The 22606-nt window shown below is 39.1% G+C and overlaps 1 protein-coding gene across 1 annotated transcript in view; it reads left to right on the top strand.

Annotated features, from left to right (window-relative positions):
- znf804a (zinc finger protein 804A) overlaps positions 1–19809 on the top strand; it is a gene marked incomplete at both ends in the record, with an annotated part of 50172 nt that extends 30363 nt beyond the window's left edge. The window contains 3 exons of the mRNA XM_079463809.1: positions 12858–13001; positions 15716–15846; positions 16812–19809. Of these exons, the coding sequence (XP_079319935.1) occupies positions 12858–13001; positions 15716–15846; positions 16812–19809 (3273 nt within the window). The remainder of the gene's footprint in view (positions 1–12857; positions 13002–15715; positions 15847–16811) is intronic.
- Between the last annotated feature and the right edge of the window lie 2797 nt (positions 19810–22606).

Raw genomic sequence — 22606 nt, 5'->3', positions numbered from 1 at the left:
GGCTTGACTCAAACTCTACCTACTCTGGACTCAGTCTTTACTCGGACTAGAATGAGCTGTTCTCTATTACAATGTAAGATTGCGTTTTTCCATCTTAAAAATATATCTAAATTACGTCATATGCTGTCATCATCAGATGCGGAGAAGCTTATACATGCCTTTATGACATCAAGACTAGATTACTGTAATGCACTATTAGGTGGTTGCCCTGCAGGCCTATTACAAAAACTCCAACTGGTCCAAAATGCGGCAGCTCGAGTTCTTACACGTACAAAAAAGTATGAGCATATTAGCCCGGTTCTGTCAACCTTGCACTGGTTACCTATAAAGCATCGCATAAATTTTAAAATCTTGCTTATTACCTATAAAGCCTTGCATGGTTTAGCTCCTCACTACTTGAGAGAACTTCTTACGTATTATAGTCCATCACGTGCACTACGCTCTCAGGCGTCAGGTCAGTTGGTAATACCTAGAATTTCAAAATCAAGTGCAGGCGGCAGATCCTTTTCTTATCTAGCGCCTAAACTTTGGAACAGTCTTCCCTGCAATGTCCGGGAGGCGGACACACTCTGTCAGTTTAAATCTAGACTAAAGACGCATCTTTTTAATCTTGCATACACTAGATTATCATAATACATGTATTTCAAAGATCTAGGCTGCACTAGTTAGATCAACCGGAACCAGGGACACTTCCAATAACAACTGATGCATTTGTTGCATCAAAGAGTGCAGAACAGTACTCTACTCTCAGCCAGTCTTGTCTCATTGTTCCAAGGTTACAAGAGCGGAGCGGGCAGGGCGCAATCCATTCCTAGACCTGACAAATGCTGGACGAAGGAAGTGACGTCCCTACAAAACTTCAGCCACTATTAGATTATTAATGATAATTTTAAATCTAATTTTTTTTATTTTCGCCTTGTTGTGCAAGCACTGTTGAGCTTGTGCAGAGGCTGCAGTTTTTGCCAGAGGGGAACTGGAATCCCCTGGTTAGGCCTGGTTTCCCTCCGAGGTTTTTTTTCTCCTCCAATGGAGTTTTGGGTTCCTCGCCACCGTTTGCATACTGTTTTGCACTGTTTTGCCTGGCCGGGGGGGCTGCTAGAATTTGGTTGTCTTATTTAATTAACACTGCATATAGGAATTTATTGTGTGTCTGATATTTGACCTGTGTTTTGAATTCCATAACCTTTTATGTTTTACTTATAGTCATTTTGTTCTTGTACAGCTGCTTTGTAACAATGAAAATTGTAAAAAGCGCTATATAAATAAAGCTGACTTGACTTGACTTGACTTGACAACACTGACAGTGAATGCCTCAGTTTAACTACAAGTGCTACGATACAACACCTCTGCACTGCTCCCACCTCAATCAACAAATCTGTCCAATCTGTTACCACTCTCTCTGTATTGAGAGCTCATATACATTACAAATTAAGCACTGCCTGCACACATGCATACGCAATCCTGATATTAAATGTGATTCTGAGCTAATGATGACAACAGAAATATGAAATCCCATTGATCTCAGTCCACTGATCTTGAAGTTGTTTTCCATATTTCTTCCCAGTCCTTCACTCCTCTGTACCTAGAGCTGTGTTATTATGATCCTGCATACAGCTCCTTGTAAAGCAGCTCTGGGGGAACAGAGTAGAAGTAGGTCATTAGAATTATTTTGCATTTTTCCCCTCAGTTTTGCTCTTTTTGGTCTCTGCTCTAGTTCTTGGGGGATGGGAGGGGCAGAAATTGGGCCTCTGTATATTCAAAGGGTAATCACGTATCATTTAATCAAAGCCAACGCATTGGTTTTGTTCTTTTAAGTTTTGTAGGGCCTGTTTTTTTCCATTGTTTGTAGGTTGGATATGACCAGCACTTGGCCTCAATGTCAAGTGCTCCGAGAAAGAAACAGCTAGCTAGTTGGCAAAAGGATTCAATAGTCTAATTTTAATGTGCAATATAGTCATTGTTGTCATGAACCACAGAGGGAGAGAACCCAAGTGCAGGCAGACACAGGGATGAAGGGATTAACAAAGACTTTAATATAAAACACGGCAAAACAAACATCCACGATGGGAAAACACTAACTAAACTGGATACAAAAAACAGAAAACAAACTCATCCCACAAGGGGGCAAACATAAACTACTAGGAATTAAACAAAGAACCTGGAACCATACAAACACTACGACAAGACCAGACCAGAAAACTTGGAAACATGTACAGGGAACAGGTACAACGAACGAGCACAGGACAATGAACACGAGGATGTTTTAAAGGGAGACAGACAAAGGATAATAAACAAGGGTCAGGTGCGGGTACTGAAACAGTCAGGGAAGGTTAACGAGGAAACGAGATGGCGGGAACAAAGACACGGACCAGAGAGAGAGCAAGAAAAGCAGATCGAACCAACATCTCTCTCTCACATAAAACATAAGACTTTGTTATAAATCTGCCTCAAGACCAAGAATAGACATGACACGAAGGCAGATTCATGACACACTGTAACATAAAATTATTTAGTAGTGTTGACAGTGGCTTCTTTGTTTCAAGTAAAGTAAAGTATGAAAATAATGCAAATGTGCATATTGCAATGGTTATTTTGAAATATATTTGAATGGAATTCATAATTTTTATTGTATTGCATTGTTCATTGCATTATCACATTATTTAGTTATTACATATCAAATTGTTCTTCAAAATCATTCAGCCCTACTTTAGACTGCTTTCTCTCTTTTTTCCTTATTTGAAAATTCTGACAACTTTATCCACAAGTTTCCTAGTAATTTCAAGTGATTCGTTTATAGCAGAATGTGAACTTACACACTAACAGCACTTACAGTATACACACTACATCAGCATTCCACTACTTTATGGAGGAATGGGATGATGATTCTAATTCTTAACGACGGATATTTAGCAACTTTGTTGATTCAGTTGTTGTCACCATAAACTAATAAGCAATTTGAAAATCAAGGAGGGTTTTCAATACCTTTACATGATGTCCATTGTGTGCTATTTAAAGATGTGGTAACTCATTTTGTTTTTGTATTTAAAAGCGAACGGCAAAGGGTTGCACGGGCCACGTGTACATATCATTAAGCTGGCCATTGATCTGATAAACATTAAACTAGAGATCACGTGCGAAAGCTGGCTTTTTACCACGTTTTGTTAAAAAGACAATAAGTGGAAGAAATACCTATACTCTACACCAAGCATATATCAGATGAGAAATGTAGTCGAAGTACACATCACATGATGTGATCATTCCCACAGATTTGACATCATGTTGGTACAATACAGTAAAGAATCCTTGTAAATCCAATTTACCGTCTCGCATTTTATTGAAGACCATATACATTATATACTGTTGGTGATTAAATTAATCTATTTGAACTCCCTTTTCAAACTGCAAACTCTCTTTTTAACTTTTTAAATCTAAGTGATGTTTCATGTTCGGTATCTATTTGCTTGAGATAAGCAGTCCACATTTGGAAGTTCGTCTTTAAAATCTGTACATTACAGGAGCAGTCCGCTCTTTTCGAGTGCAGCCACGAACAGCAGGTGTTGCTTATCAGTTTCCAAATTATTTTTTTAATAGATTCCCACATGAAACCAACAGTATTACAATTCAAAATATGAATCAAAATCTAATTTACTGTCTAATAAGTTGTTCAATGCTGCAATTTGTGCATTTCACTTCTTCCGGCGTTTCAGCAGAAGTTTTACCAACTTTAATTTTTACAGTAGCGCCCTCTGGAAACTTGTTGATAGTGCTTTTGACTCCTTTAGCTGTTGGAGAGAAAAATTCTGTTTACCCCGCGATTGTTTACCTCTGTGTTCCAAGCTGCATAAATTAAAAAAAGGGTCACTGTAGTTTGGCTCTCAATTTAACAGGAAGTAAATCTCAATCCATTTGACTGCTGAGTTAACATACTGAAAGCATTTTCTGAAGGCCCTCAGACCTTTGTGTTTTCACCGTGGCCTATATGTGACGTGTGTGGCATATGTGTCTCCTGGCCCGTTTCTCTGTGTCATGCTGTGATTAAATGGTTGTTTCAGTGGCTGGGTCATAAGGCCTTTCGACATTATTAAGACAGAAGTGGCTGGCAGGGGCCGGCTGGCGCGATTGGGAGGATTAATTACAGCCTGTCTCATTTCAACAGAGTCTCTCTTATTATTATCGATTGAGGTGGTGGAGATGAGACTTTCGAAAATGCTGCTCATTTGAAGCAGAATGCTGATGCATAGGCAGCGCTAGCAGCTATCAACTGGAGCTACCCATTCATTACAGAGCGACTGCGGAGCCCAACCAGAGATTAAACCCCCTCGCATCACGCTCATGTGTGCACGCTACACTAAATAACGGCGCCTTAGATGAGTGATGAAAAGCGAGAAGAGTTTCTTCCGTCGGACGCTGTCAGAACAGCTTGGGGCTCTCAGTCACCATCAGCCATCCCAGCAGCCTCAAAGCTCACAGGGGAGACATCACGTTGCTGGAAGGATAGAAAAGCTTATTGAAGTTAAGGGAGTTATATTATTACTTACATGTGGCTCAAACACACCCTAATTTACAGTACCCTAAATCCTTTATGTCTTGTGACTGTAACCAACCAATAGGCATTGAGCACATGGGAAGATGTCATTACATCATTGTTGTTTAAAGGATGTTTAAAGTTCTGTTTAAAATTTTCATTCTGGTTAATATTTATGAGATACACCTCTCATCATTCATTTTTCTGTCAATAAACTTAATGTTCTAGGTGGATGAAGGAACCATACATTTTAGACGCTAAAGAAGTGGTCAAGTTCGCATTGTTCTGCTGAGTCAAGACAACAGTCTAGACTTTGTTTGTATCTAATCAGCTTCATGTAAGGATGTTTGCATCACCTCTCTTTTTGGTATGCTCGCTTGAATATTACATCATCAACACGGTTAACAATGAATAAATATTAATATACAGACATGTGACTGCAAACAGTGTGTATTTTAACCCAGTGTGTTTACATAGCTCTATATACTTCCACTGTTTGATAAAAAGGTAGACAGCATTACATTCTACAATAAATGTTCTTTAAGTTTATCTTGTAATAAACCCGGAACATTCATTAAAGAGAGATTTCCACACCGTGGAGTAGGGGACACGTAAAATGAAAAGATGCACCCGTAATGGCCTCGTTTACATGACTCTGTAAAGATGAAGCAGCGCACTGTAAGTGCTGTAATTCACACTCCCGCTACCCACCCTGCCAATGAAGGAATTAGCAAATTAGTCATCTTTCAAAATAAACGTCACTGTCATCCGTGGGTAGCTTTTAATCTCATTTGTTCCAGCTCACATTCTATTGCGGTTTTTACAAGCGTGCCACTGAATGAAAGCAAGCGCTACAAACGCACTGTGCGTTAATGTTTTTTGTGTTGATTTATTCTGAGACCTATTTACTCGGCACAGTGTGATTGTACAACAGCTACATACAGATTTTTGCATATGAGTGTTGCCTATGTCGTTTCCATTTGAGATTCTGCATGCAGCATATGCACGTATTGTGCCAACTTCAGTCCAATGTCTGTTGAATTTGAACAGAAACATACCTCAGTAATGACATTGAGCTATGCAAAAAAAAACAAGGAGAATTCTGCTATCATATATTGTATTTGAACTGATCCTACAATTACGTAAAAACATTAGTATTGTGTAGTTTAAAAAATGAATATGAACTTGTATTCTTTGCAGTATTCAAGGTCTGCAAACATTGCATCTTTTTGGTTGTTTTGAACATTTTTCTGCAAATACAATATTATCATTTGGAATTTGTGAGTAATGTCACCAGTGCACAGAAGGAAGCAAAAACGATTTTACCAAAACATGTAGCTATAAATAGTAAATTAATAGAAAATGTATTTTTACATGCTGCATCTGAGCTTTAGTGATGTGCAATAATAATGACAATATCTGCATTCAATTATTTATGATTATGTATGCGTGATATGAAAATGTATGCGCCAAATAAATATGCATGTGATGACTTAGATTTTCCAGCCACGCTTAAAATCAACATTCGCACACAACAAATCAATAAAAGCCGAAAGATTATGAATGAAACTGGTTGGCCGTGAAAGGAAATGGGGTAAAATTCGTCCTTGAAAGTGTTACTCTATTTTTGACAGGTTGCATTAGAACTCGGCCTACTATTCTCAGCTAACTTGCACCTGACTAAAGCTGCGTTTTCTCTAGACATTTGGGAAAGGCTTATCAAGCTCAGCTTCATCAAGCAGAAAAACGTCCCTCTAATTGCTGCATGCTCCCTGTGATTTACCCAAGCTACCGTGTCATGTCTCTGAAAAGCCAAAGAAAAACATACGCTGTTCCCTTCATAACCTCAGCTGATTGCAGATGATAATTATCACATCTCCCCCTCGCTCACAATAGGAGGGCAACCTTAGGAAAATTAGCAGCTGTCAAATGGAGGCACATCTCCTGTGACTACTTGTCAGTGGAATTTGACGCCCTTCTTTTTTGCTTTCTTTCATACTATTTTACCTTGTCTTATATCTTTCTTTGCCTCAATGGGAGCTTTGCAGCTTCCCAAAGGAATGTGCAGCCTCGAGTCGAGAGCATTTGATAGTAGTCTTTACAAGAGAGTTCTTCTTTAAACTCCTTGCCCCAAATCCATGGATGGAAACCAGCTTTTAACTCAGCCCTGTGCATACGGTAGGAGTGCGTGTGAGCGATCTCACCTTGTCTCTTGTATTAATTTAACTACTTCTTCTCCCAGTGTTGGCCAGGGGCTTGTCCCCATAGAGGCGAATTTACAGTGTAGATCACTTTGGTACTTTAGTCACATGAGACGCTTATAGATCCCAGATGTATTGTACAGAGAGGATTGAGCTGAATTTTCTAGCCTTGTTCTAGTCAACTTATGTTTTCTACGGTCTTTGAAAATTATTCTTTTTGTCTAGTCTACATAGCCCCCACGTTACTTGCTGTAACCACAGTGCTAGATGCTAACAAGATGCTTGCGGTTTGTTAAAAATTGGTGTTAAACAGTTACATAATGTTTTTAAACAAATCAGTAATTATTAGTAACTATATTTCTATAGGATTGTAAACTATGAAGAGAATAATGTTATGACTGAAATGGTCTTTGAATATTTGATGTAATATAAATGACCTTAAAGGGTTTTAATTTTATAGGAAATATTTTTAACATTGACTATAGATATTTTATAAGTCTTTCTTGCTATGGCATGTGCTCTGACACATATACATTGTAATATAATCTGGTGTTAAAATGATCGTAGGCAATGAGATCCAGAGAAAAGTTAAATGAATGCAGAGAAAAGAAGCCCAACTACGTATAGACAACATTATAAACAACCGTTTATTTAGGATATTAGAGCCAAACTAACTAACTGCAGAAACCAATACAGGTGAAGCAAACTCCAGTCCTGCTGGAGTTACACCATTTGTTTAAATAAAATGAAACTGAAATTGATTTGTAATCTTTTGGCAAATGAGTAGCCAGTTAAAATATAGCACAGACTGTTATAGTTGAATTGAGATGTTTTGGGAGGATTTTGAATTACATTTAATTAAATGTGTTTTAGTATGCTGTGTTACTCGGTCTGTGACTTGCAATCACAAAGAATAATTTTGTCCCACAGCAAGACAGAATCATCAATCAAAGCATGCTCATTACAGCAGTATGTTCAGACTACAGCAACCTGTTATACAGACCACTGTAAAGAGTAATGCAGTACTATGCTGTCATTTGTGGAAAATCTTATCAAGCATGTTTCTCTCTAGACTCACACAAACCTTTTCTTAACCCTTATGCAATTAAGCGCTCTAATCAGGTTGGTTGTCGGAGAAAGAGCGCATTATGGCAAGTGAAAGCTGGAGAATTCTGGGCTTCCCATCATGCCCTCTAGAGGAGACACTTCAGCCAATAATGGAGACAATTTCTGTGTATGTCAGCAATTTAGACACAACAGGCAACAAAAATCCCACTAGAAGGGATACAATTAATCACAACAGATCCGCGCGGAGAGGGCTTTCTCTCAAGCACTCTACACGGTAAACTACCGGTGCATCATTATTAAAACTGGATCCGGTTCCAGTAGGTTATTAAACTGTTCTAAAGTCAAAACATGTGGTTGCTGAAAATGGCTTCACATTTAAGTATAGCCTGTACACGATAAGTCTTATAAGCTGTAGTTGTTGTACAGTAGTTGTGAGTGCTATATTTATTAACTATTTAAGAACTGTGTAGTGTGAATTGTTCTCCAGTCAATGTTTTAACAGAAACGATCTGCTCACGGAAGAGTAAAATCACTCCTTTAAAAATGAATTGAGTGGGAGGAAACAAGCAGATTGTGTCAAAATACATCTGCAAGATGGTTCTGCCAGCCAGCAAGGTCTGTGTTGTGGTTTTCCTTTGTTTGCTGTTACTTCAAGTGGAGCTAGTTTACAAAGTGTATATTGTCATTTAGGTCATGTTTAGGCACTGTATGAGGGAAAGATGTGAATGAAGCTTATAAAAAGTAACATATTATATGTAAAGGAACTATATCTTGACCTTACTGTAATCTACTGTTAACTTCTTTCCCCAATGAGACAATGTAGTTATGAAACATGCACTGTAGAGCAGTTTGTCCATTTAGGGATACTGTAGAAAAAAACATGACGAATTCCATGCGCTGTAAGTAGATAGAATAGTTCATTCTAAAATAATCCAAACATAACGCTTCTTTGCACGAGGTCTTTATACACCTCTGAAGACATAGTTATGTATATTATATTGCAATTCTGTCAAAAGATCCTCAAAAAATTACACACAGCACCTTTAATGTGTTTTTATAATAAAGGCTTGGTGCACTAAAGCCATTGAATAAAAGTAAGAAGAATGTACATGTGAGATTGTACTTATAGTACTTTTATATATTTAAATGACCTTTGTTTTGATTTGCTATTGTCCTTTTATTATTGAGGTTCACGCATCATCAGAGCGAACCAAGGTGCTGAATATTAATACCAAACACTGTATGTAAACTGGGCATGTGAATGTGCTCATGGTTGTGACAACTGTTTTTGCAGTTTACTTTTCATAAATTGCTCTGCTCTGGATGGAGTAGGGTAAGTCTGCGTACATCAAATGCTTCTATTTCAGAAGAAGCAAAAGACAAGGACAATCCATAAAATACACAGAACAAGAACTTTATAGTTCATGTAATTTGTGTCTGTCAGTGAAAGATAAGTCATCGTTGTTTTGCAGTCAGGTAAGAGGGAACTTTTCACTAAAAGGGACAGAAAATATGAATGCAACTCACGACAGCTGTGCCCGTGAGGAATATGCAAAGCTAATATTTTCTATTTCCTCATAAATTATGCGAGAATCTGTCAAAAGGAAATAATCCTGAACAAAATTGCATTTTTGCTTTTGACAAGATATTGTTCTAAGGCTTCTGGAAATGTGCATAAATTAATAACTTTTTTTCGACCCGGTTTAATTTATTGTTTAATTCATGAAGCTCTTGATGTGATTTTGTATCACCATCTTCGATTTTTCTATTTGCACCCAAATACGCTCTCTAAACCCCTTTGCTTTCAGAAATTGCCCCTTTTCAGCACAACATAAAAGACATCACTCATAACCCATGTGCTATAAAAAGTGCAATCACAGCCTCTCTGATCACCACTCATGTCCCCTTATGTCAATCATATTTTTTCTTTATGTTTCAGTAAATGTCTGCAGCGAGAAGGCTACACGGTTCCCACCCCTGTGCTCGACCGTGTTAAGCAGTCCCATAAAGGCATATGTAAAAGCAGCAGGACCTTCAACTGTTTGTGCTCTTTTGCTTTATGTTCTGTAAAAAAGGAAAACCATGTTAACTAGTGTTCTGGATTTTGAAGATGCGTTGTTATGCTTTAGAAGCGTGCTATTTATATGAACACCCCCTGTGTGTCTAGCACCACAGGATTTGTTTTAAGTCAGACAGTAATCCACTGTATGTAAATACTCTCGCTTTTGATGTTGTAATAGAATGCCAGATTGAAGACTGCTGGTACAAATATTAAACAAAAGACAAATGTTTATTTTGCTAAATGTTTATAAATGCGGCCCCCATTTGGTATACCAGAGTTATATGAGTCTTCAGATGAGGTACAGTGATCAGGAAGGACGGAAGGAAAACTTCACAGGAACTTGTGAAGACTGAAATAGCTGCTAGATTTCTGTTTAAGATGCATGTAAATTTAATCTACAATACAAATGTAAACAGGGTCAAAAATGCGAGTCGCCTCATCGCATTCATTAGTGCTCACAGCGCAGCGTGGACCGCCTACTCACCTGTCAATCAACAACTGAGCGTTTCATTCAACTTTAAAGGGATAGTTTACCCCCCCAAAAAAATCTGTCATAATTTGCTCATCCTCTTGTCTTTTCAAACCTGTGTGCCTTACTTTCTTCTGCAGAACACAGCAAAATATATTTTGAAGAATGTTGGCAACCAATTAACAGAGGTCCCCTTTCACTTTTGTGTCCATACAAAAGAAGTGAATAGGTGGCGCCGTTGTCAAGTCATCAACATTGTTCGAAAATAGCTTATTTTGTGTTCTGCGGAAAAAAGAAAGTCATACAGCTTTGAAATGACAGAAGGGTGAGGAAATGATGAAAGAATTTTATTTTTCGGATGGACAACTGTATCCCTTTAAATGAAAGACGCCTGACGATTATGGCTACCATTAGAAAAAGCTCCCTCTTTCTCTCTCTCTCTCATACTTAAGAGATACTGCACTAACATAAGTGAAACTTATGTTTAGAACATCATATCTGAGTAAAATGCATATATGAAGCCATTTTGTTGCTTTTTATTTGTATTCTTCATGAGCATGTTGTAGCAGCGTCTGTGATATCAGAGACCCTCCCTTCAAAATTCAAGTACAGGTGCCGCATTTTAGATGCCCCTGAGAACTATCACATATTATTTTGATACAGTATATTGAGATGTATAGGGGCTTCTCGGCTTGACACAAAGTTGTTGTTAAGTGCCTGCATTCCCCCTTGCAGCGGTTATATCTATCTGCTGTGTAAATGAGTTCACAGCATCACACCACAAAATATTATTTTTGTGTTTTTCTTTTTACCCCACATATTAATTCCGTTGTTTAATTTTGCTCGCAAACACATTACAGCACAAGAAGCTGCGAAACAACTTGGATTGACTTCAATGTTATCTTGAGATCCAGCAGTAGCCACAGAATTTCCTCTATAAGACTCTAATGACACATTGGAGTAGTTTTTAACCTTTAAGTGATATTGAGCTTAATAAAATCAGGGTCACTTTCCTAGCACACCCAGCTAATCAAGCGATACTGGTTTCATTAGCTGAATGCTAGCCACCTATTAAGTACAATTACATGGCAATTGTTTCCCGCTGTCTCACAGCATGGGTGAACGAGAGGCATGTTATCATTTTTGCAGATCACAGACGTGTTTTTAGCAGCGTTACGGTGGCACATTCTCACCTACGATGAGTGAGAGACGCAGGATTTTCACAAAGCATCAGATGATGCGTATAGGCCTGGCTTCCCTGTTTCTCAATGTAATGGAATTGATGCATTTGCATGAGCTCAGGATCATGTTAGTAATAACCTCAGACATACATGTTTGTGGGTTTTCTAATTATAGCAATCGTCCGTAATTTACTGTCCATCTCGTCAAGTTTGACAAATTTGATTGTTGACTCAATCATTCTTGACTGATTTACTAGTGTTTCCATTATGTGCCGCTCAATACAGAAGCATTTGGGTGACAGTCCAACATTTGAATCAGCAGTGTGTTTCATGGTAAACTGAATCCAATTAAAATAGAAGTGATTTCTCTCCCCTGCAGTCGTTTGGACTCAAGACCTTTTGGGAAAATAGTTTTTGTGTGTCTTGCTTTAAAAATCTGCAAGTTTCCATACATCCTGAGAGATAAAGAAATTAGGTCTGAAATGCAATCTGCCCCTGGTGAAGCTATTCCCTTTTAAGATTTGTTTTAAATCAATATTTAATAAAGAGTATTAAAGAAGAAGAAAATGATGATGGCATCCTGGGAGCTGAGTTTGGTTTTATGAGCATCGTTTTCAAACAGCACAACAAGTATACACCCTCACAGATTATTAATATATATTAGGAAGGCAGCGACACGTTAACTGCATATATATTTTGGTGTGTACACGTTTCAGTTGTTTTTGAGTTGTAGTAAATAATAATGCATGTATGAGCCCCTCTCATCCAAGTCGTGAGGAACAATGCATTGCCTGGTACAAAATGTACAAAAAAACATTTTACATTGACAATTTTCAGTCATGTCTAAGGTTTTTCAAAAAGAATTTCTATACACTTTATTTTACCAGTTCTTACTAGAGATGCACTGATATAGGCCAATAATCTGTATCAGTCAATTAAATATGTTTTCACACTATCAGCTTTCAGAGGAGGATGAAGCCGATATTTCCTGTCCATAAAAAGAGGACAGGATGCAATGAATTTGTGCTCTTTACATGGAAATGTTAAGAAACAACCAGTTTGATGCTAAAAATTAATAGACATTATATCAATTAATAACTTAAATATTGAGGTAATCTTCAAAATCTGTATCGACAGATATCACTCTGAACAATCGGTATACTGTACGTGGAAAACATTTTTAAGCGGTGCATTTCGATCCATCATTTTGTGACTTTTTACTTAAGACATACTTAAGGGCTTGAAGGACATTTCAAGACAAAAATATGTAAAATATGCAATTTTATAAATGTGCAGTAAACAAGTTGGGGACAGTCATTCTTATGGATATCCTTTGTTTCCTTTGTTTCAGGACTATAGTGAGAAGGGAAAAACCTTGGCAAAAGCCTTGGAGGACCTCAAGGCAAACTTCTACTGTCAGCTGTGTGACAAGCAGTACTACAAACATCAAGAGTTTGACAACCATATTAACTCATATGACCATGCTCACAAACAGGTAATGGGCCTGTTTTCAACCCCCTGAGACTTTCCCTGAAAGCAATGCATAGGTATAATAGACTGTTTTAGAAGGTAACAACTAAAATGTAGATTGAGTAGTGTGTTTGTACTTTACAAGACAAATGACTTTAGCCCCCCAAAAGAGAACAAGTGAACTACTAGTGGTCTTATAGCATTTAATTTAGGGCACTATAAATCACAAATAGACAGGACAACTGCTTTGTTTTTGCTTGTTCCTGTTGCTTTTTTCATTACCTGAATAACATTAAATTTCCCAGCATGTTACAAAGAAGAGCTATTCTTTATACCAGCAAATTCATTGAGTCATAATGCATAAATTCATAAATGCATGCCTGAAAGGCTACCAAATACTAGGTTCAGCACATTTGGCAAGAATAGTTCAATTTGACGGCAGTTGGTGCCAGTATCAAAATGCGCTGAGCTGTTTGAACATTATACACAGTGCGATGTAGGAAACCTTGGAACAAAGGTACCAGTGCAAACAGACCTTAAAGAGCAACAAGAATCCGTGTTTGCAGACATGGGAAAAAAAGAAAAGGGATTTGTCCAAGGTATTCTGCCCCACACAAAGGTGTCAAAACTTCAATGCAGTTTCACATTCACTATGTTGATTGAAGAACTGCCAGTGTCCAAAAATAGAAGGATAACCTTTAATAGCAAGTTAAAGCTTTAATTCCACCACTTGTCCTGCTGTTTGATATCGGTCCTGACCTCTGTGCTCTGACTCACTCAGAAACTAAATGCATGGAGTCTCTGGGGCCTGCTGCGCTGTCAATAACAGGGCTCACTGAGCTATTGACTGAACACCATCTACAAACCCTCCACCCATGACCTTGCTATTGAACACTAAAAACGGGAGCGAAATGAACGAATTACTAAGGGAAAAGCCCCTCCCACTACTTCACGTGAAATGGGCGCTATGCCGCTTATTTGTTTCAGTCAGACGTGTCCGTGACACAGTTTTGGCCCCTGCGTCGACCGCAGTTGAAAACAATTACGAAGCATGAGCAAACACCACAATTTGGCTTCTCAAATGGGATTGATAGACGAGGAGCGTAATTTCCCATCAGCCCTCAGGAGCTGGCAGAGCATATCTTGTGAGAATATAATAGAGTATGGGAGGCTCACGGCCCCACAGGAAGCCCAGAGCTACAGAAAAGCCTCGTGTTCCTGTCACTGTGTGAATCATCACTGCCAAGCCTTCACTCTCTGCCTCTGACCGGTCTCAATGTTACTTTTAATTAAGAATAAATGTCCAGTCAAAAAAGAGACTGCCTGTTTAAATTTTTATTTCTTCTCAAGTGTCCTGTCACTCATGTCTGCCCCTGCCACAGATGAAAGGATTTCTCAGGGTATTAGGAGAGCATTCTCTCTCCCATCATCCCCATCCTGTAAATGATGTAACCACATCCAGTCATGTGAAATACAGGCTACACAGATTATCGGCTCATTTTTGAGATTCTCTCACCAAATACATTAACAATCAATGAAAAACAGCTCCTCTGAGAAAGGCACATGAGAGTCGAGAAAATATAGCCCACGTGAACCTGTTAGCTAATTTCTGTGAGGCTGACTGACATTGAAACAATAGAGTGGATTAGGGATGGGTTTGCTCACACTGTGCCAGGTGTGGGTGCGTGTAGAGACCCCATCCTGATGGGATCAAACTAGTTACCCCGGTGTGCCCACTCCGCACCGAGAGGCCCTTTAACATGACAAAATTATATCTGATGTGACCGCTTTGCTTTCCCCAGAGTATGATCCCATGCCACCGTAAATGCAATCACTGAAGCCTTCTCAAATAGGAGAGGTTACAGCACCACTGAACTGTATAACAGGGTAACCTGAGTGGAATGCTTAATGTTGGGGCGAATGACACTTGGTTGTCTGGAGAAACATCACTATTTTTACACTCAGCTGTTACTCTCACGTGAACACATTGACCGCAGTATATACCTTGGCAAAGCACAACTCTGCCTTACTTTTTAAAAGATGCTGTAATCCGTCTTAAAGTTAAGCATCAAATATTAATGGATTATGAATGAAAGCTTTCAGGATTAATTGGATTTCATAACTGTTCTTAAACCAGTTGTTGTCTAGTGCTTTCAAAAGCAGTGTGGTCTTTAAATATCAATAAATATCATGTCCTTGTGAATTATTAATGAAAGTTTATTTAGATTATCTCAATGATTTAATATGAGTGTATACTATACATACAGACGTAATCCCGATCAATACATCTCAGTGCCCGGGATGCACTTACGACCCTCAGACACTCGTGGCGATTTGCATCAATCTTTCATTCAAGGCACAAGCATCTTTCAGAGCAGCAAACAAATACAAATTGGCGTCACTGAGTTTTGTCTAAAATAAATAGGACAATTTCATGGAGTTTAGCAACCTCATCCTCGGCTCCTTTTCATTTGCACAGAAAATGGGTTTGATGAAACATAACATTGGTGTGCGAGCACCTTAATTACCTTTCTCTTCTCTTGAAAATATTTGTAATCTTTTTTCTAGTGTATTCCTCAATGGCTGATACACAGTGATACACAGTCTTCATAATAAAAGGTTATTAAAGCAGAGGGAAAGATTCATGATCTCAAAGAGGATTATTATTCAAATGTCGCTTTGGCGTTATTGACATACTGAGATAGGTAAATGAAAAAGAGGTTCTTTGTCACCCTACAGAGGCTGAAAGAGCTGAAGCAGAGAGAGTTTGCCCGCAACGTGGCCTCCAAATCCAAGAAGGATGAGAGGAAACAGGAGAGAGCTCTCAGACGCCTACATGAGCTTGCGGAACAACGCAGAGAGGTGCAATGGTAGGGAACGTTTTGTAAATTTGTTATTTCCCTTTTTTTACTATATATATATATATATAAAAAAATTAAGAGAACACACTAAAATATATAAAAAAATTGTGGTTCTGAATGTACAATTCAGCTTTCCTGTAGCTCAGTGGTAAGAGCATTGCGTTAACAATGCAAGGCTGTGGGTTGGATCCCAGGGGATTGCAGATACCTATGTAAAATGTATAGGATAATGCAATGTAAGTCGCTTTGGATGAAAGCGTCTACCAAATGCCTAAATGTAAATGTACAATGTTTGTATTTAGGTAAAATTGGGCTTTGTTCTGTAAATCACAGTTCTAATAACATGTCACCCAAATTCAAATACAAAATTGCATTTATTTGAATTTATATTATATAAAAAATGTAAACTGAGCAAATTAATTAAAATAACAGATTTTGATGTAAGATAACTGAAGATGTAATGTTTCAGACCTTGAATACGGAAAAGGGGGTTTTATGTTTCAGTTACTAAGCAAACATAAGCAAGACATTTTAGATCTCAAAAATTTTGCCAGTTTTATTTTTTTGAACATTCACGAATCATGTTAAAGGGATACTTCACCCAAAAATTCAAATGCTGTCATCATTTACTCACCTTCAAGTTGTTCCAAATCTGTTCAAATATCTTTTTTCTGATAAATATAGAGAAATATATTCGGAAGAAAGCTTATAACCTTTTTCCCCCCATTGACTACTAGCTGTTTGGTTATAAGCATTCTTCCGAATATCTTTCTCTGTGTTCATCAGAAATAAGAAATGTATACAGATTTGGAACAACTCGAAGGTGAGTAAATGTTGACAGAATTGTATTTTTGGATGAAGTATCCCTTTAAGATAACATGGATTGTCCGGTTTTGGTTTAAAATGAAAGCAATAGTAAAACACCATATTGTGAGTGTCACAGAATGTTTTCTTCCTCTCTTTTTTTGGCGCAGTGCCCCAGGAAGTGGCCCAATGTTCAAATCTACCACGGTGGCAGTGGAAGGTACTTTCAGAGAGTCCTGCTGTGATGATACCCAAGAAGTGAACCAAAGCTTTCCAGCTCAGGACTCAGGGGGTCAGATCCATTCCAGTGGCTGTGGTTTAGCTAGTAAGCAGTCACCATGGCCATATAACGGGAGGGCGAAAAAGCAAACTTTTAGACGCAAAATTGCATTCTCTTTTTCCTTTCCAAAGAAAGCACCTGTTAAGCTTGAGTCATCAGCGGCGGTTTTCTGTGAGAGCACAGAGGAGGGATTGATGGAGCGGAGCCACAGACAAAGACTCCGAACACCCCCTGTCGAGCTTGACCTTACCAGTTTCCCAATAGAGGACAAAGTACTAAATTGTGAGGAGACAATTTACCACTCTGGCACACAGCAGGGCCAGCCCTTCCAAAAAACTGGCAGCGTGGGAAGTCAGGGGTCATCAGATATATCTGTGGGGACGGAGAACCCCTCATCAGCTGACTCAGATTTGTGTGCATTGCTTATTTATTCAGAAGACGTGCCTAGTCCCGCAGTCTCACGGATATCCATGTCCCCTTTTCGTTTAAACACTGATATTGTTCTCGACTCTGAGGACTCTGTTGAGAGCTTGAAAAGCGGTATTGCTGAAAGGAAACCTCAGACCTCACAGGAGGGGACAGTAGAGGAGAGCAGCAGAACAGAGGAAGAGCACTCGATCACCAGTGATCCCTCGGAAAAGAGTTTCTCAGATGTATCAGCAAAGAATGATTCTCCTCAAACACAGGTGCAAAAAGAGGATGCGACTACAAAGACATCTTGCCCTTTTACAAAGCCCAGCCAACCTTTCTTCTCTGTCCTAAGCAGGGATGGTAACACCATTTTCCAATGGCCTTCTGAGATGGTGACCTTCACAAGGACAGAGCCGTCCCTGTCTTTCAGTTGCAACCCGCTCCACTTTGATTTCAAGAGGTCACAGATTAGTAGGTCCGTTGACACTCAGGAGATGCCTGAGCCCAAAGCTGATGAGGAATTATCTGTCTGCTCAGGCTTCAAATCCTGCCACTTTGACAAGCACATTGAGGAATGCACAGCCAGAACTGGTCCCGGCCAAGTACCTGAAAGCAAGGTCAGAAAGTGTCATCAGTATTCAAGTGACACAGAGAGTTGTGTCAGGCTTAAAACATATGACAGGTGTAGACACTCTAAAGATCGCATTCACACAAGAAAAGTGCGAGTCAGGGATCGACGTCATTACAGGTGCCACACCAAGAGAAAGAGGCGGCGGCGGAAGAAGAGGAGAGACCGACACTGGGAGACGGAGAGCAATGTGGTAAAATGTAAAAAATTCCACAGACAACCTGAATGTGTGGAAGGACTTGATAGCCAATTTAGAGGGACCACTTCACAGCAAGTGCACCGATTAGAGAAGTCAAAGCAATCAGCTCAAAATCAGGCCGAGGACAGCAGCACAGCTCCCGAAGTTGAGGAAGGGGTGGGAGGCAAGAGGCAGGAGGCACCAGCCGATGAAAACGGCTCAGCGGGCTGCATCATTCCCTCTGATGAGTTCTGTGTCGATGGTGAAAAGGTGCTTGGGAACAGCAGGAAAAAGCCTGACAATCCAACTGCAGGGGAGCAAACCATCACAGGACAGTGTTCACCCAGCCACGATTCATATCAAAGTTCCAACGTAGATCAGGTATACCAAAAAGAGTTGTCTCAACCACAAGAGACCGACCAGAATGAACCGTGTGGGGGAGAAAGTTTGAAAAGACAACGTAGGGATTCTCAAAGCGTTGAAGATGCGTCCGAACTAGATGAGTTTTGTGATCAATGCTTATCAGAAGAAAATACCTCTGTAGACACAGAACCCACCTGTTGTGAACACGGAATGAGAAGGAAAAGACAGAGACGGTCACGTGTGGAAGATCAAACGCCATGTCTTGCAAATGAAGGCACTATTGTTCAAAACAGTACTCTGAATGAGCAGGACAATACTACGAGGATTAATTGCCTTGTTTTAAAAGGCAAGTGTGACAGCTCAAATGGGTCAGACCCAATCTCATGTAGTATTGATGATGGAGAAAGCGGTGAGGTTGATTCTCAGAAATTTACTTCCATTAACTGTGCCCTGAATCATACTGTGGTGGATCGTGGTGACTGGCAGGCGAGTTCCTCCTCTCAGATCAATGCGTCATGCACCAAGGGCAGTCTATCTCTCGATACAGATTTAAGGCACTCAAAGGAGCCAACAAAGGAGAACAGTAACATCCACCACAGTGAGTCTAAAGCAGTCCAAACCGCTGTAAAGAATTGTAACAAGTATTCAGTGGCAGCTCAGGCCTGCCTGGTCAATGTGAGAGAGTTCGCCCTGCAGAGGACCGAGAAAATCACTCATAACAAATCATGTCAGCATAGCCTTCAAACCCCACAGCAGAGATTCCACCTAGGCGTTCAAACTGAGGAGATGTTAAGTAGGGAGTGCTTCCACACCACCAGCAACCTGTTTCAACATCCTCCATCCTTTGTGCCCCCCTCGGATGGGATGGACAGACACTGTCTCCTACAGATCCAGAGACACAGACAGGTGCTCCACCAGCAGGTGTTCCCCACCAAGCTGAAATCTGTTCTGCCCAGGCCACATCTGCCCATGTCATCTGCTGTTCTCCATCCAGTTCACTTGTCATCCTCCGTGCCTTCTGGCTCCATCACGATACGTCACACCATCCTACAGCATCATGCCCCATTTCTGCCCCCGCAGCCCCCTCTCTTCTCCCAGGTAGTGCCTGTTTCCCGATTTCCCCTGGGACCAGAGATCTGTTCCCCTTCTGCTTCTCCCTTTGTGACTCCACAACAGATGCAGGTCGTGGCACCACCTCCAACTATACACCCTATGACTGTGACGTTTCACACCCTGCCTCGACCTGCTGTGTTTCCTCCCATGTTACCTCCTCATCCTACCGTCATTCCCTTGCAGCCTCTGTTCTAGTTCTTCAGATATGTTTGTTCTGCTGTATCTACAGTATTGCCAGTATTAGAATGTTGAGATGAGAAGAAAAGTCTCTGGGTAACAAGTTTAACAGTTTTTTTGAAAGCATGGAAATATTGCGAGAGATTGAAACTGTTTTATAGAAAGTGTATAACTCACCTACCTGATTATTCTGATAATTATTTTTAGTAGAAATCATTTGATGATCGTAATATAGGGTTTAACAGATTTGTATCACCATAGTTTTATCACAGGCAACATTCAAATACAAATTTTCGGCGCACATCATATAGTAGAAAGAACTGATTAAATACAACGAATATTTAAATATTTATGCTGTAGTCTATATACTCCTAGAGAGAATATAAAATTGTTCTAATAATAATAAAACTGCACTGACAATAGTGTATATGATGGTTGCTATTGTCTGCAATCCGTAGTAATTTGAATTCAGAAAGTCCCAGTATGTGACGTTTACAGATATCTATAGTAAAACAGCTGAGAATTCATGTAACCCAGACATTCATCATGTGTGGCAGTGTTTAAAATGATTCACCCTGGTACTAGTGTAAGATAGTATTTTCTAAATATACATCTGCTGAACCGGTTAGCAGAAAGGCTAGCAGAATGCAGCAGAATAGCGCTATGCACTGTGTGCTACATCAGCACTGTGTTAAACACATACATAGTGCTCATTTATATGAGTAGTTTTTATGCAAATGACAAGCCCATAGCATGTAATGGGAACGCTGAATGTGACTGTTGAAAGCTGAGCTGATATGGACAAATTTCTTATTTTGCTAATTACCGGCAGTAGTTTGGGCAAACATGCAGAACCACAGGAGGGGTTATGTGTGGATTTATATCTACTTCAAATTCTAGATCTTATATGCTGAAAAGAAGCACAAAAATTACCAAGCGCAATTCATTCATGTTTCATGTATCCCTCAATATATAACCTGCTTGAAATAGGACAACATAGGCTAGATCTGTTTTATTAGTACAGGTTTACGATCATAGAGAACCCTGCCCTGTGACATTTGTTTAGGGAATTTTATTTTTCATTATGCTATTTGTAAACCCGAATGATTTATATGTACGAGAATGGCCAAAACGGTGTGCCATGTAAACTGGGATTAATTGCTTTGTTTGTTGACGTTTTTGTTTTTATTGGTATATTACACATGGAAATAAACATTACAAGCCTTGGTGATCAAATGCATAACTAAAACAAATTTTGAATTACGTTTCTCATGAAATCCTGCTATGGAATAATTCCAAAACCAGAAGTTCAGTTTTGTTAGCAAAGGATTTAATTTCTCTTGCTTGCATCAGATAAAATACACTGAACTCAAGAGGATGATTCATTTACTTATTTAAAGTATTAACTACTGATACTTGAATGCAAAGCAAGTCTAGTTAGTTTAAAAAGTCCATATCCTTTCATTTTCAAGGAGATGTGTTCAGCTGGAATTTATGTCTTGACTTTATTAATTTTTTTCAATAGCCATATGGCAAGTAGACAGTACTCAATTTATTTATTATATTGATGAATTTACATTTAATTTAATTTTTCACTTAAAAAGGAAATATAAATACATAATAATATATACATCGTCATATGATTTTGCACCACTCATTGTGACAAATTAGCAAAAACAACAATTACAGTGATATTTATATATATAAATTAATACAGTTTTGGTTTATCTGAATATCCTTAAGGCATGCAATTTCTTTAATTAACAAAAAGTGGGTGAGGTATAGAAAAAAAGATTCTGCTCTTTTAATATTTTGTTATGAATACCATCAAATATCCCCCTTAATACTGATCAGTTTTGTAAACTGCATAGGGAATTCTGTTACATTTGTTCTCCCTGCATTTAATTTAACTTTAGCTTTGAAACTGTATATGCTGTAAATCAGTACTATTTATAAATCATGTAATACATGTACATATGTTTTATGTTTTTAATTGTGCAAGGTACCCTGTACGTATGAATTATTTAGATAAGATAAAACAACTATGTTTTTTACGCCATTTTGCCAACTGAATGATGCTGGAGTAATATGTAATAAAACAAAGAAAGATGATCTTTCATGTCTGTTCATTCAAGATGTGTGCATTTAATTCACCACACAGTCAGGTAAAGACGTTCACAGTATATCACTACAAACACACTGGACACGAATGCTTTTTAAAGCCATTTTCTCACCGTTGAGAAAGAACTGATGAATATTTCATCTGAAGGTCTCACATGAGCCATTCAGAGGTTATTGAGCAAGACAGTCATGGTCATTTTCAAGCAACTTCAAGGCATTGGTTGCTGAAGTAGATCATTGTGAACATGTGAATAAACCACATTCAATTTGAAATTCGCATTCTGCTGCCTCCAGTCCGTAACTTCCCCTGGCAGGTGTGACACCGTCACCTCTCTGCGAGAGTGACATCATTATGCAAAATTATTCTGGCATCCTGTATCACACTGATTAGCTCAGATGTTTTGCTCTTATTTCCCCTCCAGTCCTTGAGTCACAGTCCTTCAAGGTTCCTCCGCTGTTAAAAAGCATTACATTCTTTCTGCTCCACTACAATCGCAACCTCTCGAAGGCGTTTTGTTTATACAGACCTTTTTTACACAAAGCACCACCCTGCAGATTTCTTCATAGTTTGTGACTCATAGGCCCAGTCAACAGCACTGCCTTGTGCCATTTTGTTTCCCTGGAACGGATGTCTGCAATTCCTACACCTCTATCCCACAGAGCTAAAACATGGTCTTCCTGCTGTCCGCACTTC

The sequence above is a fragment of the Barbatula barbatula genome (assembly GCF_947034865.1).
Source record: "Barbatula barbatula genome assembly, chromosome: 9".
NCBI classification, from domain to species: Eukaryota; Metazoa; Chordata; class Actinopteri; order Cypriniformes; family Nemacheilidae; genus Barbatula; species Barbatula barbatula.
The sequence above is the reverse complement of the archived record's forward strand: the minus strand, read 5'-3'. Positions and strand labels throughout refer to the sequence as shown.